The 16,997-nt window shown below is 44.0% G+C and overlaps 1 protein-coding gene and 1 long non-coding RNA gene across 4 annotated transcripts in view; one reads left to right on the plus strand and one right to left on the minus strand.

Annotated features, from left to right (window-relative positions):
- LOC129047313 (solute carrier family 41 member 3-like) overlaps positions 1–2,553 on the plus strand; it is an 83,908-nt gene extending 81,355 nt beyond the window's left edge. For all 3 annotated transcript variants that reach the window (XM_024244298.3, XM_063721717.1, XM_063721718.1), the window contains one exon: positions 1,697–2,553. In XM_024244298.3, coding sequence (XP_024100066.3) covers positions 1,697–1,906 — 210 coding nt within the window. In that variant the 3' untranslated portion in view covers positions 1,907–2,553. The remainder of the gene's footprint in view (positions 1–1,696) is intronic.
- LOC129058451 (uncharacterized) overlaps positions 1–16,997 on the minus strand; it is a 33,995-nt gene that overhangs the window by 13,828 nt on the left and 3,170 nt on the right. The window lies entirely within an intron of this gene.

Genomic DNA, 16,997 nt, shown 5'->3' on the forward strand with positions numbered 1-16,997 from the left:
ACACCACACACTCCACACCACACAGCACATTCCACACACTCCACACCACACAGCGCATCTCACACACTCCACACTCCACACCACACAGCGCATCCCACACACTCCACACCACACACTCCACACCACACAGCGCATCCCACACACTCCACACCACACACTCCACACCACAGTGCATCCCACACACTCCACACCACACACTCCACACCACACAATCCACACCACACAGTGCATCCCACACTCCACACCACACATTCCACACCACACACCACACCACACGGCGCATCCCACACACTCCACACCACACACTCCACACCACACGGCGCATCCCACACACTCCACACCACACACTCCACACCACACAGCGCATCCCACACACTCCACACCACACAGCGTATCCCACACACTTCACACCACACACTCCACACCACACAGCACATCCCAGACACTACACATCACACACTGCACACTTCACACCACACAGCACATCCCACACACTCCACACCACACAGCGCATCCCACACACTTCACACCACACACTCCACACCACACAGTGCACGCCACACACACTACACACTGCATGTCACACACACTACACACTGCATGTCACAGTGCATGCCACACGCATGCTACAGAGTGTGTGCTGCATGCTACACGCTATACAGCTTACGCTACTTACTACACTGCATACTACACATTTCATCTTGCACATCACCCCTCACATTATATACTGCATGCTAGACACGGCACACAACATGCCACACACTGCATGCAGCACATTCATCATCACAGGATAAGAGGAGCAGCCCTGAGGATGAAGCATGTTCCCATGGAACAGGCTGAGGAGTGGTCCAGCTATCCACTGCCTCCCCAGCAGTGGGTGGGCAGGGCCAGGCCCCTGCAGGGGCTGCTGCTGCAAGGCATGCGTAGACATTGATCAGGGCTGGACAGCAGTGAGCATGGTGAAGGAGATGTTGGGCAGGTATTCAGCACACTGTCTGCCTAGACTGCAGCGGGCTGATGGTCCCCAGTGGGTCTGGGGCCTTTGCAGGGAGCACTGTGGGCACTGGAGGGCAATTCTATGGGTGTGGTGCTGGTACTGGCACTTTCTCATCTCCCCGAGTTTATGGCATTTGTAATTGTGGTATGTTCCTGACCTTAAAGGGTAGGATTAGGGAAATCCCAGAAGTTGTCCTGAGCAGCAGCAGCTCATGACTCTGGTTGGGGAGAAGGAAGGAGCTGGGGTTAGCCTGGACAAGGGACTGAGGAGCCATGAGACCTGAGCAGGCTTGTGTAGACTACCCCATGGCACCTTCAGGAAGGGCTGACTGTCCTAACCCCCAGGGGAGAAGGGCTCAGGCAAACCCAAATGGACATCTCGGCAAAGTCCCATGAGTGGAGCCTATCGCAGCAGAGAGAGCCCCAGCTGGTGAGTGGCAGTGGGTCTGACTGGCCCTTCAGGGTGCCAGAAGCAGGGCCCACCAGAGGGAGGCTAGGTAAGTACAGATGAGGGTCAACTCTCTAGCCACTGCTTGAGCTCAGAGCTGGGCTTCAGACCCCAAGAGAAGCTGGATGAAGGAGGCTGGCTGGGGTTGACATGTCCACCTTGGTGTCTCTCCTTAAGCCTCAGCTAGTGCTTCCTGCCTGTACTTGACTTTCTGACTTGGTCTTCTTTTGTGTCTCTTTGCCCTTCTGACAGGTGACAATCCTGCTGTACCTGGCAGAAGTGTTGGTTCGGCTGACTTGGCACCAGGCCCTGGATCCTGACAACCACTGCATCCCCTACCTTACAGGGCTGGGGGACCTGCTCGGTACTGGCCTCCTGGCACTCTGCTTTTTCACTGACTGGCTACTGAAGAGCAAAGCAGAGCTGGGTGGCATCTCAGAACTGGCATCTGGACCTCCCTAACTGGGGCCCGCTGGTCCCATTTGCTCATTAGAATTTCCTCTCACATCAGTGGGGTACAGAATTCAGTTTCTCCCTTGCCAGGTCCTTGGGATGGTTGACCCCTGCCTTTGCAGTAGCCTTTTGAGTCTGCTAAGGTAGCTCTCACACACCTCGGCTCTGGGGTTGATACCTGAGCCCGCAATAGAACCCTGAAATCAAGAGCATGGCTTGAGTGTGTGAATATGATGTGTGCACATGCTTAATGAGCATGTGAGTGTGCACACGTTTGTGGAGAGGAGGGTGTTCTGGCCTGAGAAGCTAAAGAAGAGGCATGTCCAGTAAGCTTTGCAGGGTGTTTGCTCTTTTCCATGCCCATGCAACCCAGATTGGGGTGGAGCAGGAAGGAGCTCTTTTCTGTTCCCAAGACTCAGGACTCTTGAGCTGTGGCTTACTTGCTGTCTTCACCAGGTTCAAGCTCCGTGGGCCACACTGCTGCTGTGCCAAGAAGGTGTACAGCCTCCCCAGGATGGGGCCTTGTACAACCCTTCATCTGCACTCAACATTTAATCGTGTCCTTGCTGTCTTATTTTCCTTTTTGTTTGTTAGCAAAAACCTCTGTTTAGATTTCAATAATCAGAGAAGTGTAAAATAAAACAGATTACATTGTACTTGATCCTTTATGTCTTTAAAGATAGTTAATGCAACCCTGAGGCTTGGGGTATATAAACAACAAAAGCATCTGGCATTTCTCTAGTGCAGTGTTTCTCAAAGTGGTCTTCAGCCTAGAAACATCAATGTCACCAGAAAACTTGTTAGAAGTGCAAATTATTATCCCTCACCCCCTGGCCTGACCAGCCAAATCAGCATTTCTTGGGAGTAGAGCCCGCTATATGGGTTCCACAAGCCCTCCAGGTTTCTCATGCACACCCACGTTTGAGAACTACTACTCGAGAACATCATCTTTAAAAAATGTATGATCATTTCCTGTCTCTTATTAACTCATGAGGACAACTGTAGCCGTGCTTGGACCTGAGGATTATTATCTTCATGTGGTAAAACAGACATCTATTCATGTATTCAACAAATGTTGATATAGAACCTCTTGTATCAATGTTCTAGAAGGAAGGACATGGTACATTAACTGGAGTAATTCAGCAGACTTTAAGGAAGGCACAGTTTATAGGTGCATGGGGACTAGAAGAAGGGGTGAAGCATCCTGGGGCCAGGCACTACCAGACATTCACCTGTCCTGGAGAATAGTTGGGATTGCGGTTTCCTGAGATGCATGGGGATCTCTAATAAAGAGACACAGCTACATCAGCTTGTGGCCTGGCAGAGAAAGCCAGGGAAATAAATATCCCAATCTCATTCTCTGTCCACCCTATTATCTCCTGCAAGTGTCTCCCATTGGCCAACCCAACCAGAAGTTCAATGACTGGGGAGCCACTTGACGATCCACAGAGGTTTCAGCCTCCTGGGGCACAGAGCCAGGGGAGGCTGGGGATAGATCTGGAGAGGCAACTGGAGAATATTCAGCACAACTGTATGCCAAGCTCCAGGCTAGATACTGGGGACACACTTGTGGGCAAAGCACTCATCATCCCTGGTTCAAGTCCCTACTAGGAGAGATAGTCAACATCACACAAGTATTGAAAGTCCAGCTCTGATAAGTCCTGCAAAAGACAAGCATGTGATGCTATTGAAGCATGTAATGAGAGCTAAGATCTATCGAGCACCTTCTGTGTGTCTGGCTGTATTCTAAGCATTTGACCTGTAAACTCTGATAACCTCACAATAAGTGATGCAGTACATACCACTCCCATTTGTAGATGACTGAAGCATTGTGAGGCTTCTTAACGTTACCAAGGCCCTATGGCTAGTGAGTGGTGGACTGATTTGAACAGACATTTGGGCTCAGACCCAAGCGATGTGTGTGCTAAAGAGGTTTGACCAACACAGTGTTACAAGATCCTTGAGGTGTTGCTTTTCCAGCCAGAAACCTCTGTGGCCAGTGGTGCCTTTGCCTGAGTTTTGCTCAGGCCCGCTGGGCTTGTTCTGTCCACTCAGCCTGGCAGGCTGCGCTCAGCTCACGCTACCAGCCTGGGATCCCACACCTGCCAAGGGTGAGCCAGGCATGGAGTAATGAGGGGTATGGGAGCGAGTGAGCATGAGGTCCAACCACTGCACACAGCCAGGCACTCCAGCTGCTGTGGCAGGGCAGGCAGCTCCAGGCACTGGCACAGGCGCCGGCTCCATGCAAGGCTGCAACTGAATCAGATGTACCACAAGCAGCTTCCACTGCGGTCACCTACATCTGGACAAGGGGAACATGGTGGTGCCCAGAAGCTTGGAGACACCAGGAACCACAGAGCCCCAAAGAGGGCATCACAGCTCTGGCCTGGGGAGCTCCAAGGTCTGGGCTCCCAGAATGGCTACAGCTCTTCTCTCCTTCTCATCGCCTGCAACATGGCAAGTGGGGGGCATGTTTCAGCCCTGTTTGTATTACAGCTGTTTGAGTCTTGCCATTCAGCGTGTCCCAAGTTCTTGTCCTGCCTCCAGGAGGAATGAGGTATGCAGACAACTGGAGGGTGAGCAAGACAGAGGGGAGCTTCACCAAGTGACAAAACAGCTCTCAGGAGACCCGGAGTGGGTAGCTGTTTTCCACAGGCAGGTCGTCCCAACAAGCGTGAGTCTGCCTGAGTCCAGGGTTTTTAATGGGCACATAAGGGAGGAAGTGCATGCTGATTGGTCCATGAGTGTCCATGAGAGGTCCATGAGTGGCCTGGAAAAAGCACCATTAAGTTCTCACTCCGGGCTGCCAACTCCACCCTGAACTGGCAGCTCAGTCCCCAGGCTTCAGGCCATTCCTGGATCGAAGTGGGGGTTTCAACAAGACCCCACCCCTTTCTGCCCAGGAACCTGTCTGCCTCCTGCTACCGACATGCTGTCCATGGTGCCCAGGCTGTTTGTGTCAAAGGGCACCTGCAGGCCTGTGCCAAGCTGCCCCTAACCACCTCCCAGCCTCCCTCCCAAAGGAGGGGACCCAAAGTTGGCACCCAAAGTCCAGAGAGGGGTGAGGCAGTGGTGGGGCTGGCATGTCAGTGCCGTCCTGAGTGCACACAAATTCGGCCGGGTCATGACAGCATCTGGGCTTGGCTTCCACTTTGCTCTGAAATTATAGTGGGTGCCAGGAGTAGGGAGAGGCCAGGGAGCCTGCAGGGGCAGGAGGGCTTCTGGGGCCCTGAGAGCACAGGGATGCCTGGGTCCAGAGCCACGGCTGGGTGGCTGCAGCTGTGCCCAGGAGCGCAGGGCTCCTGCCCCACTAATTAAATAGGGCACGGGGCCCTCGCCTGTTCCTGGCACCTGCCGGCCCCATGGAGTGTGCAAACCCAGCCGTGTCTCCCCCACTGCAGCTGGCATATTCACATCCGCTGCTCCAGATGGGCCGCCTCTGCCATCAACTCCCCCCTCTGAAGAGATACATCTGCCATTAGGATAGGGACAATGACTGTTCTTAACTGCTTAATGTTGACAAAGGCATTGTTTTGGGAAAAGTTGCAGTCAGAGATTCTCTCAGAGGCCTATCTAGGGTCCCCAGTTAAACGGAGCCACTGTCCGAGGCTCCCTTTGAATGACCATTTGGACTTTGATGGCCTGAAGGTAAGAAGAGACAAACCAGGTTATTAGAAGACATGGATCAAAATGAAACAAGGGGGTAGGGACAGCTCAAAAATCCTGAGGCTGCTAACACACCCAGATAACTGGTGGCTATAGTTGTATATATAGGTGGCTAAGATTTGGGTGCATGGGGTGTGACTCTAGTTAGCTCCTTTTGTCTTACTTTCCCCAAAAAGGAAACTTCTGGGTTATGGGCACTCCATTTACCCAGATGATGATCTGGCACGATTTGCAGGATAATTGCCCAGAATTAGAATACTGGTCCAGATTTTTACATTACTCATCCCTTTTGTATCTTCTGAGCCGCAGCCAGAGTTCAAGTTCAAAGTCATGAGAATATGGGCCTTAACGTGACAGGGATGTTAAATAGAAATGAGAAGTAGATCCGAATTAGTGTCAAGGTTAAAATTGAAGTAAAATTCAAGCACAGTTTCAAGGTCTAAGTCAAGTTAAAGGTTAAGATAAGTTCTAGGAAATTTCAAGCTGGAATTTCAGTCAGGAGCAATATAAAGGTTAAGGTCAAAGGCCAAGGTCTAAATCAAGCTCAAGTTCAAATCAGAGCTACACTTGCTCTGCATGTGAAGTGGTCTAAGGGTTTTCATCAAAATCAAGGAGAAATTTAAGGTACCGGTCAACTTCAAGTGTGCACATAAGGCTACATCTGGTAGATGGTAATAATAAAAGGATAGGAAGAAAGTCTTAACTGGTCAATAAAAGATCAAAATCAGTGCCAAAGTCAAAGTCAAGATTATATTCAACTTTGCAATTAGTGCTGTATATGATCTGGTTATTGTCCAAAAACAGGATGAGTGTTAGAACTACAGCAAAGCTCAAGGTCAAGATTAGTGTCAAGTTACAGATCAAGTTCCAAATTTGTGCTAGACATGGCCTAGACATAAGGTGGGAAACAGGATTTTGTTTGAGTTGAGATCAAGTCAAGGTCAAGGTAAAATTTAAAGTCAGCATCAAAGGGAAGATCAACACCAATGTCATATAAAAATCAAAATTGAAATAATCAAGGCCAAGTTCAAGTAAATGTGAAAGGAATGTCATCTAGATGGTGGAGAATGAGTGTACAAAGAGTGATTGTCAAGTACACAAAATTTGGTGTCACAGAAGTTAGATGAGAGAACAAATATGCAAAAAGTGATTGCTGGATTACACAGTAAGTGTACATGAGTGGAGGTTCAATAGCACCTAGTAAGTTCGACAGGATTTGCTGAATGACACAGTGAGTGTGCAAAGCGTGAAAGTTGTAAGGTGCTGAATGAGTTTAATTTTTTTATTATTATACTTTAAGTTCTAGGGTACATGTGCACAACATGCAGGTTTGTTACTTAGGTATACATGTGCCATGTTTGTTTGCTGCACCCATTAACTCGTCATTTACATTAGATATTTCTCGTAATACTATCCCTCCCCCTGCCCCCCACCCCATGACAGGCCCCCGTGTGTGATGTTCCCCGCCCTGTGTCCAAGTGTTCTCATTGTTCAATTCCCACCTATGAGTGAGAACGTGCGGTGTTTGGTTTTCTGTCCTTGTGATAGTTTGCTGAGAATGATGGTTTCCAGCTTCATCCATATCCCTGCAAAGGGGTGGTGGTGCATGCCCATAGTCCCAGCTACTAGGGAGGCTAAGGTGGGAGAATCACTTGAGCCCAGGAGGTAGAGGCTGCAGTGAGCCATGAGTGTGCCACTGCACTCCAGCCTGGGTGACAGAGCAAGATCCTGTCTTAAAAAATATATATAGCCATTGTGACTAGTGGGAGATGGTATCTCACTGTGGTTCTGATACGTATTTCTCTAATGATTAGTAATGTACATTTTTTCATATGCTTGTTGACCACGTGTATATATTCTGACAAGTATCTGTTCATGTCATTTGCCAATTTGTTTATTTAAATTCCTTATAGATTCCAGATATTAGACCTTTGTGGAATGTATACTTTGCAAATATTTTCTTCCATTCTGAAGGTTCTCTGTTTACTCTGTTGATAGTTTGTTTTGCTGTGCAGAAGCTCTTTAGTTTAATTAGGTCGCATTTGTCAACTGCTGTTTTTGTTGCAGTTGCTTTTGGCATCTTTGTCATAAAATCTTTGCCAGGTCATATGCCCAGAATGGTATGTCCTAGGTTATCTTCCAGTGTTTTATCGTTTTAGGTTCTACAGTTAAGCCTTCAACCCCCATCTCCAATTGATTTTTTTATATAGTGTAAGAAAAGGGTCCAGTTTCAATCTTCTGCATATGACTAGCCAGTTGTACCAGCACCACTTATTAAATAGAGTCCTTTCCCCATTGCTTGTTCTTGTCAACGTTGTGAAAGATCAGTTGACAGATCCTGTCATCATGATGTTAGCTGCTTATTTTGCAGACTTGTTTATGTGGTTGCTCTGTAGTGTCATTGGTCTATGTACTTCACTGTGGTTTTGTAGTGGCTGGTAATGGTTATTCCTTTCCATATTTACTGCTTCCTTCAGGAGCTCTTGTAAGGTAGGTCTGGTGGTAACAAATTCTCTCAGGATTTGCTTGTCTGAAAAGGATCTTATTTCTCATTTGCTTATGAAGCTTAGTTTGGCTGACTATGAAATTCTGGGTTGAAATTTCTTTTTTATTATTATACTTTCAGTTCTGGGATACATGTGCAGAACGTGCAGGTTTGTTACATAGGTATACACGTGTGATAGTGGTTTGCTGCACTCATCAACTTGTCATCTACATTAGGTATTTCTCCTAATGCTATCCCTCCCCTAACTCCCCACCCCTGACAGGCACCGGTGTGTGATATTCCCCTCCCTCTGTCCATGTGTTCTCATTGTTCAACTCTCACTTATGAGTGAGAACATGTGGTGTTTGGTTTTGTTCTTGTGTTTGCTGAGAATGATGGTTTCCAGCTTCATCCATGTCCCCACAAAGGACATGAACTCATCCTTTTTTATGGCTGCACAGTATTCCATGGTGTATATGTGCCACATTTTCTTTATCCAGTCTATCTCTGATAGGCATCTGGCTTGGTTCCAAGTCTTTGCTATTGTGAACAGTGCTGCAATAAACATTATGTGTGCATGTGTCTTTATAGTAGAATGATTTATAATCCTTTGGATATATACCCAGTAATGGTATTGCTGGGTCAAATGGTATTTCTGGTTCTAGATCCTTGAGGAATTGCCACACTGTCTTCCACAATGGTTGAACTAATTTACACTCCCACCAACAGTGTAAAAGCATTCCTGTTTCTCCACATCCTCTCCAGCATCTGTTGTTTCCTGACTTTTTAATGATTGCCATTCTAACTGGCATGAGATGGTATCTCACTGTGGTTTTCGTTTGCATTACTCTAATGACCAGTGATGATGACCTTTTTTTCATATGTTTGTTGGCCAAATAAATGTCTTCTTTTGAAAAATGTCTGTTCATATCCTTTGCCCACTTTTTGATGGGGTTGTTTTTTTTCTTGTAAATTTAAGTTCTTTGTAGATTCTGGATATTAGCCCTTTGTCAGATGGACAGATTGCAAAAATTTTCTCCCATTCTGTAGGCTGCCTGTTCACTTTGATGATAGTTTCTTTTGCTGTGCAGAAGCTCTTTAGTTTAATTAGATCCCATTTGTCTATTCTGGCTTTTGTTGCCATTGCTTTTGGTGTTTTAGACATGAAGTCTTTGCCCATGCATATGTCCTGAATGGTATTGCCTAGGTTTTCTTCTAGGGTTTTTATGGTTTTAGGTCTTAGGTTTAAGTCTTTAATCCATCTTGAGTTAATTTTTGTATAAGATGTAAGGAAAGGGTCCAGTTTCAGTTTTCTGCATATGGCTGGCCAGTTTTCCTGACACCATTTATTAAATAGGGTATCCTTTCCCCATTGCTTTTGTCAGGGTTGTGAAAGATCAGATGGTTGTAGATGTGTGGCATTATTTCTGAGGTCTCTGTTCTGTTCCATTGGTCTATGTATCTGTTTTAGTACCAGTACCATGCTGTTTTGGTTACTGTAGCCTTATGGTATAGTTTGAAGTCAGGTAGCATGATGCCTCCAGCTTTGTTCTTTTTGCTTAGGATTGTCTTGGCTATACGGGCTCTTTTGTTTCCATATGAAATTTAAAGACGTTTTTTCTAATTCTGTGAAGAAAGTCAATGGTTGCTTGATGAGGAGAGCGTTGACTCTATAAATTACTTTGGGCAGTATGGCCATTTTCACAATATTGATTCTGCCTATCCATGAGCATGGAATGTTCTTCCATTTGTGTCCTCTCTTATTTCCTTGAGCAGTGGTTTGTAGTTCTCCTTGAAGAAGTCCTTCACAGCCCTTGTAAGTTGTATTCCTAGGTATTTTATTCTCTTTGTAGCAGATGTGAATGGGAGTTCACTCATGATTTGGCTCTCTATTTGTCTGTTATTGGTGTATAGGAATGCTTTTGATTTTTGCACACTGATTTTGTATCCTGAGACTGCTGAAGTTGCTTATCAGCTTAAGGAGATTTGGGGCTGAGACTATGGGGTTTTCTAAATATACAATCATGTCATCTGCAAACAGAAAACTTGACGTCCTCTCTTTCTATTTGAATACACTTTATTTCTTTCTCTTCCTTGATTGCCCTGGCCAGAACTTCCAATACTATGTTGAATAGGAGTGGTGAGAGAGGGCATCCTTGTCTTGTGCCGGTTTTCAAAGGGAATGCTTCCAGTTTTTGCCCATTCAGTATGATATTGGCTGTGGGTTTGTCATCAATAACTCTCATTATTTTGAGATACATTCCCCATCAATACCTAGTTTATTAAGAGTTTTTAGCATGAAGGGGTGTTGAATTTTATCAAAGGTCTTTTCTGCATCTATTGAGATAATCATGTGGTTTTTGTCATTGGTTCTTTTATGTGATGGATTACATTTATTGATTTGCATATGTTGAACCACGCTTGCATCCCAAAGATGAAGCCAACTTGATAGTAGTGGCTAAGTTTTTTGATGTGCTGCTGGATTCAGTTTGCCAGTATTTTATTGAGGATTTTCGCATTGATATTCATCAGGGATATTGGCCTGAAATTTTTTTTTTGTTGTGTCTCTGCCAGGTTTTGGTATCAGGATGATGCTGGCCTTATAAAATGAGTTAGGGAGGAGTCCCTCTTTTTCTATTGTTTGAAATAGTTTCAGAAGAAATGGTGCCAGCTCCTCTTTGTGCCTGTGGTAGAAATCAGCTGTGAATCTGTCTGATCCTGGGCTTTTTTTGGTTGGCAGGCTATTAAATAATAAAATAAAAACTTGTTATTGGTCTATTCAGGGATTCAACTTCTTCCTGGTTTAGTCTTGGGAGGGTGTATGTGTCCAGGAATGTATCCATTTCCTCTAGACTTTCTAGTTTATTTGCATAGAGGTGTTTATAATATTCTCTGATGGTAGTTTGTATTTCTGTGGGATCAGTGGTGATATCTCCTTTATCATTTTTTATTGTGTCTATTTGATTCTTCCCTACCAGTCTATTTTGTTGATCTTTTCAAAAAAACCACCTCCTGGATTCATTTTTTAAAGGGTTTTTTGTGTCTCTATCTCCTTCAATTCTGCTCTGATCTTAGTTATTTCTTGTCTTCTGCTAGCTTTTGAATTTGTTTGCTCTTGTTCCTCTAGCTCTTTTAATTGTGATGTTAGGGTGTCAATTTTAGATCTTTCCTGCTTTCTCTTGTGGGCATTTAGTGCTATAAATTTCCCTTTAAACACTGCCTTAGCTGTGTCTCAGAGATTCTGGTATGTTGTGACTTTGTTCTCAGTGGTTTCAAAGAACTTATTTATTTCTGCCTTAATTTCATTATTTCCTAGTAGTCATTCAGGAGCAGGTTGTTCAGTTTCCATGCAGTTGTGTGGTTTTGAGTGAGTTTCTTAATCCTGAGTTCTAATTTGATTGCACTGTGGTCTGAGAGACTGTTATGATTTCCATTCTTTTGCATTTGCTGAGGAGTGTTTTACTTCCAATTATGTGGTCAATTTTAGAATTAGTGTGATGTGGTGCTGAGAAGAATGTATATTCTGCTGACTTGGGATGGAGAGTTCTGTAGATGTCTATTAGGTATGCTTCTTCCAGAGCTGAGTTCAAGTCCTGAATATCCTTGTTAATTTTCTGTCTCATTGATCTAATATTGACAGTGGGGTGTTAAAGTCTCCCACTATTATTGTGTGGGAGTCTAAGTCTCTTTGTAGGTCTCTAAGAACTTGCTTTATGAATCTTGTGCTCCTGTACTGGGTACATATTTATTTAGGATAGTTAGCCCTTCTTTGTCTTTTTTGATCTTTGCTGGTTTAAAGTCTGTTTTATCAGAGACTATGATTGCAACCCGTGCTTTTTGGTTTTTTGGGTTTTTTTTGTTTTTTTGCTTTCCATTTGCTTGGTAAAGATTCCTCCATCCCTTTATTTTGAGCCTATGTGTGTCTTTGCATGTGAGATGGGTCTCCTGATACAACACACCGATGGGTCTTGACTGTTTATCCAATTTGCCAGTCTGTGTCTCTTAACTGGGGCATTTAGTCCATTTACATTTAAGGTTACTATTGTTATGTGCGAATCTGATCCTGTCATTATGATGCTAGGTGGTTATTTTGTCCATTAGTTGATGCAGTTTCTTCATAGTGTTGATGGTCTTTACAATTTGGTATGTTTTTACAGTGGCTGTTATCTGTTGTACCTTACCATATTTAGTGCTCCCTTCAGGAGCTCTTGTAGGGCAGGCCTGGTGGTGACAAAATCTCTCAGCATTTGCTTGTCTGTAAACAATTTTATTTCTTCTACATTTATGAAGCTTAGTTTGGCTGGATATGAAATTCTGGGTTGAAAATTCTTTAAGAATGTTGAACACTGGCCCCCACTGTCTTCTGGCTTGTAGGGTTCCTGCAGAGAGATCCGCTGTTGGTCTGATGGGCTTCCCTTTGTGGGTAACCTGACCTTTCTCTCTAGCTGCCCTTAATATTTTTTCCTTCATTTCAACCTTGGTGAATCTGACAATTATGTGTCTTGGGTTGCTCTTCTCAAAGAGTATCTTTGTGGTGTTCTCTGTATTTCCTGAAATTGAATGTTGGCCTGTCTTGCTAGGTTGGGGAAGTTCTCCTGTAATATCCTGAAGAGTGTTTTCCAGCTTGGTTCCATTCTCCCCATCACTTTCAGGTAGATCAATCAAACATAGATTTGGTCTTTTCACATAGTCCCATATTTCTTGGAGGCTTTGTTTTGCCTTTTTATTCTTTTTTCTCTAATCTTGTCTTCTCACTTTATTTCATTAAGTTGATCTTCAATCTCTGATATCCTTTCTTCTGCTTGATTGATTCGGCTATTGACACTTGTGTATGCTTCAGGAAGTTCTTGTGCTGTGTTTTTCAGCTCCATCAGGTCGCTTATGTTCTTCTCTAAACTGGTTATTCTAGTTAGCAATTTGTCTAACCTTTTTTCAAGGTTCTTAGCTTCCTTTGCACTGGGTTAGAACATGGTCCTTTAGCTCGCAGGAGTTTGTTGTTACCCACCTTCTGAAGCCTACTTCTGTCAGTTTGTCAAACTCACTCTCCATCCAGTTTTGTTCCCTTGCTGGTGAGAAGTTGTGATCCTTTGGAGGAGAAGAGGCATTCTGGTTTTTGGTATTTTCAGCCTTTTTGCACTGATTTCTCCCCATCTTTGTGGATTTATCTATCTTCGATCTTTGATGTTGGTGACCTTTGGATGGGGTCTCTGAGTGGACGTGCTCTTCCTTTCTGTTTGTTAGTTTTCCTTTTAACAGTCAGGCCCCTCTGCTACAGGTCTGCTGGAGTTTGCTGGAGGTCCACTCCAGACCGTTTGCCTGGGTATCACCAGCAGAGGCTGCAGAACAGCAAAGATTGTTGCCTGTTCTTTCCTCTGGAAGCTTCGTCCAGGGAGGCACCTGCCAGATGCCAGCCAGAGCTTTTCTGTATGAGGTGTTTGTCAGCCCCTACTGGGAGGTGTCTCCCAGTCAGGATACGTGGGGGTCAGGGACCCACTTGAGGAGGCAGTATGACCCTTAGCAGAGCTCGAACGCTGTGTTGGGAGATCCACTGCTCTCTTCACAGCCATCTGGCAGAAACATTTAAGTCTGCTGAAATTGCGCCTACAGGCACTCCTTTCCCCAGGTGCTCTGGCCCAGGGAGATGGGAGTTTTATCTAAAAGTCCCTGACTGGGGCTGCTGCCTTTTTTTCAGAGATGCCCTGCCCAGAGAGGGCAAATCTGGCAGTCTGGCCACAGCAGCCTTGCTCAGCTGCAGTGGGCTCTGCCCAGTTCGAACTTCCCAGTGGCTTTGTTTACACTGTGAGGGTAAAACCGCCTACTCAAGCCTCAGCAATGGTGGATGCCCCTCCCCGCACCAAGTTCGAGTGTCCCAGGTTGATCTCTGACTGCTGCTATGCTGGCAGCGAGAACTTCAAGCCAGTGGATCTTAGTTTGCTGGGCTCCATGGGGATGGGACCACAGAGCCAGACCACTTGGCTCCCTGGCTTCAGCCCCCTTTCCAGGGGAGTGAATGGTTTTGTGTCACTGTCTCACTGGCATTCCAGGCACCACTGGGGTATGGAAAAAGAAAAAAAAAAACCTCGTGCAGCTATTTCGGTGTCTGCCTAAATGGCCACCCAGTTTTGTGCTTAAAACCCAGAGCCCCGGTGGGGTAGGCACTGGAGGGAATCTCCTGGTCTGCAGGTTGTGAAGACCGTTAGGAAAAGTGCAGTATCTGGGCCAGAGTGCACAGTTCCTCAGGTTCAGTCCCTTACAGCTTCTCTTGGGTAGGGGAGAAAATTCCCCGACCCCTGGCACTTCCAGGGTGAAGCAACACCCCACCCTGCTTCGGCTTGCCCTCCATGGGCTGCACCCACTGTCCAACCAGTCCCAATGAGATGAACCAGGTACCTCAGTTGGAAATGCAAACATCATCCACCTTCTGCATTCATCTCGCTGGGAGCTGCAGACTGGAGCTGTTCCTATTCAGCCATCTTGCCAGCAATCTGATGTCATTTTTTTCTTTTATTCATCTTCTCAAACTGAAACTCTGTACCAATCAAACAATACCTTTCCATCCCCTCTTCTCCCTGACCCTAACAACTACCATCCTAGTTTCTATGAATTTGACTACTCTAGAAACTTTATATAACTGGAATAATACAATATTTGTCCTTTTGTGACTGGCTTATTTCACTTAGCGTAATGTCTTCAAGCTTCATCTATACTGTAGCGTATGTCAAAATGTTTCTTCCTTTTTGAGGCCAAATAATATTCCATTGTATGTATGCACCATATTATTCACTGTTTTAAGTAATGTGACATATCCTAAAAATCCACAATTATAATTTAATTAATATATTAAATTTATTTTATGTAAAGTGTCAAGCAAACAACACATATATTTGTTCCTTAAGTCTACTTAAGGTGAAAAAGAAATTGAGATATTTTATACCAGAAGTAACTACTACACTAAGTTCAGACTATATTAATCCCCTAAACATGTTCTATAGTCCCAAATTCTTTGAAACATACAAGTTAATTCAAGATACAGAACAGAATTCTTAACTCTGGTTCCTTTTATGTACATTCTTTAGAATGCCTGATTAGACCAGCAAATAAAAACTCTACCTTTCTCTTTATCTACATCTCATTGTCTTAATCTTTCTTTTCAGACTTACATGGCACTGTTGTTCTCTTAATTTTTTTTTTATTTTAAAAGTGACATAATGCATTACCTTTTGTGTAGAAAAACAGGAAAAAATAGGCATTTGTTTTTAACTGCATCCAATATCTTGGGAGTTATGCCAGAAACAGTTAATCACGGTTGCCTCTGGGGAGAGAAACTGAGTATCTGGGAGACAGAGCAAGAAAGGACACTTTCCATGGTATACTATTTTATATCTTAATAACTTTATATCAGATAAATATAATCTCTATTCAAAATAATTTTAAATAAACATGAGTTAAAGTCCCTGATTCCCCCTAGTTCCATCCTCCAGATGTAGTCACTGTTGGCAGTTTCATTTATAATTTCTCTTGACATATTTACATATTTCATCTCAAGATAGCTTTGAGCAGTAACTACCAAACTTTCTGAAGTTATATATTCTATTACATGCTTGAATATGTGCTCCATCCTTCTAAGAATGTCACTGAGAATACATTTTTAAAAAATTGGGTTGATAAGAGTTATACTTCTTGAGATAACTTGGATTATGATGGAGGGTCATGAAGCCAGCAGTGAGAACCAACAATGTAGGAAATAAGACCTTGTGTAACATCACTCCACTGGTCTCTGTGTCACATTCTCAGGGTCTTTCCCTTTGGTATATCTATGTCAATGTCCTGGCTGGAATTATAATAAAAAATCCAAGCCATGACACTATAATACTACACCCTGGATCGAGTCCAAAAACAACTACCACAATTATTCTTTCAAAAAAAAGAATTTTTTTTTTGAGACAGCGTTTCGCTCTTTATTTTGCCCAGGCTAGAGTGCAATGGTGCAATCTCAGCTCACCGCAACCTCCACCTCCTGGGTTCAAGCAATTCTCCTACCTCAGCCTCCCGAGTAGCTGGGATTACAGGCATGCGCCACCATGCCTGGCTAATTTTGTATTTTTTAGTAGAGTCAGGATTTCTCCATGTTGGCCAGGCTGGTTTTGAACTCCCGACCTCAAGTGATCCGCCTGCCTCAACCTTCCAAAGTTGCTGGGATTACAGGCGTGAGCCACCACAACCGGCTGAAAAAAAAATTTTTTAAGTACACTGTCTAAGGTACATGTCTGGCATAACTATAAGATTATATATGGCGTTTCTCAAAAAAATATACACAAGGCTATATTATAGAAAATCTGGTAAAGAAAATTACCCATGATAAAAGCACCTTGAGATGGTAGCTATCATATTGGAACAATTCCTTTCCCTTTTTTTTGTAGTTTCTACTATGAAATAATAGAACAAAGAAGTCCTATATATGCTTCACTCAGATTCCATGACCCTTGACATTTTCCATTTTCCATGTTCTCTCAACATATATACACAGCATTACTTTTTGCCTGAACCATTAGAGTTAAGTTGCAGATATACTACTCCTTTACTCCTAAATAGTTCCTAAAAACAAGGCCATTCTCTAATATAACCACAGTATAATTATCAAAACCAGGAAATTAACACTGATACAGAATTATGATCTAACGTTTAGACCTTATTTGCATGTTGCCAATTATCCCAATACTGTCCTTCACAAAAAAAAAAAAAAATCCCTCTGGTTCACACCAAATCCAGGATCACATGTTGCATTAAATTGTCATAGCTCTTTAGTCTCCTTTAATCTATAACAATTCCTCAGGCTGTCATTCATTGTCTGTTATAACCTTGACATATTTAAAGAGACTAAGCCAGTTATTTTGTACAATGTCCCTCTGGACATTTAGATTTGTCTGATGTTTACCTATGATTAGACAC

Source organism: Pongo abelii, chromosome 2 (genome assembly GCF_028885655.2).
Source record: "Pongo abelii isolate AG06213 chromosome 2, NHGRI_mPonAbe1-v2.0_pri, whole genome shotgun sequence".
Lineage (NCBI taxonomy): Eukaryota > Metazoa > Chordata > Mammalia > Primates > Hominidae > Pongo > Pongo abelii.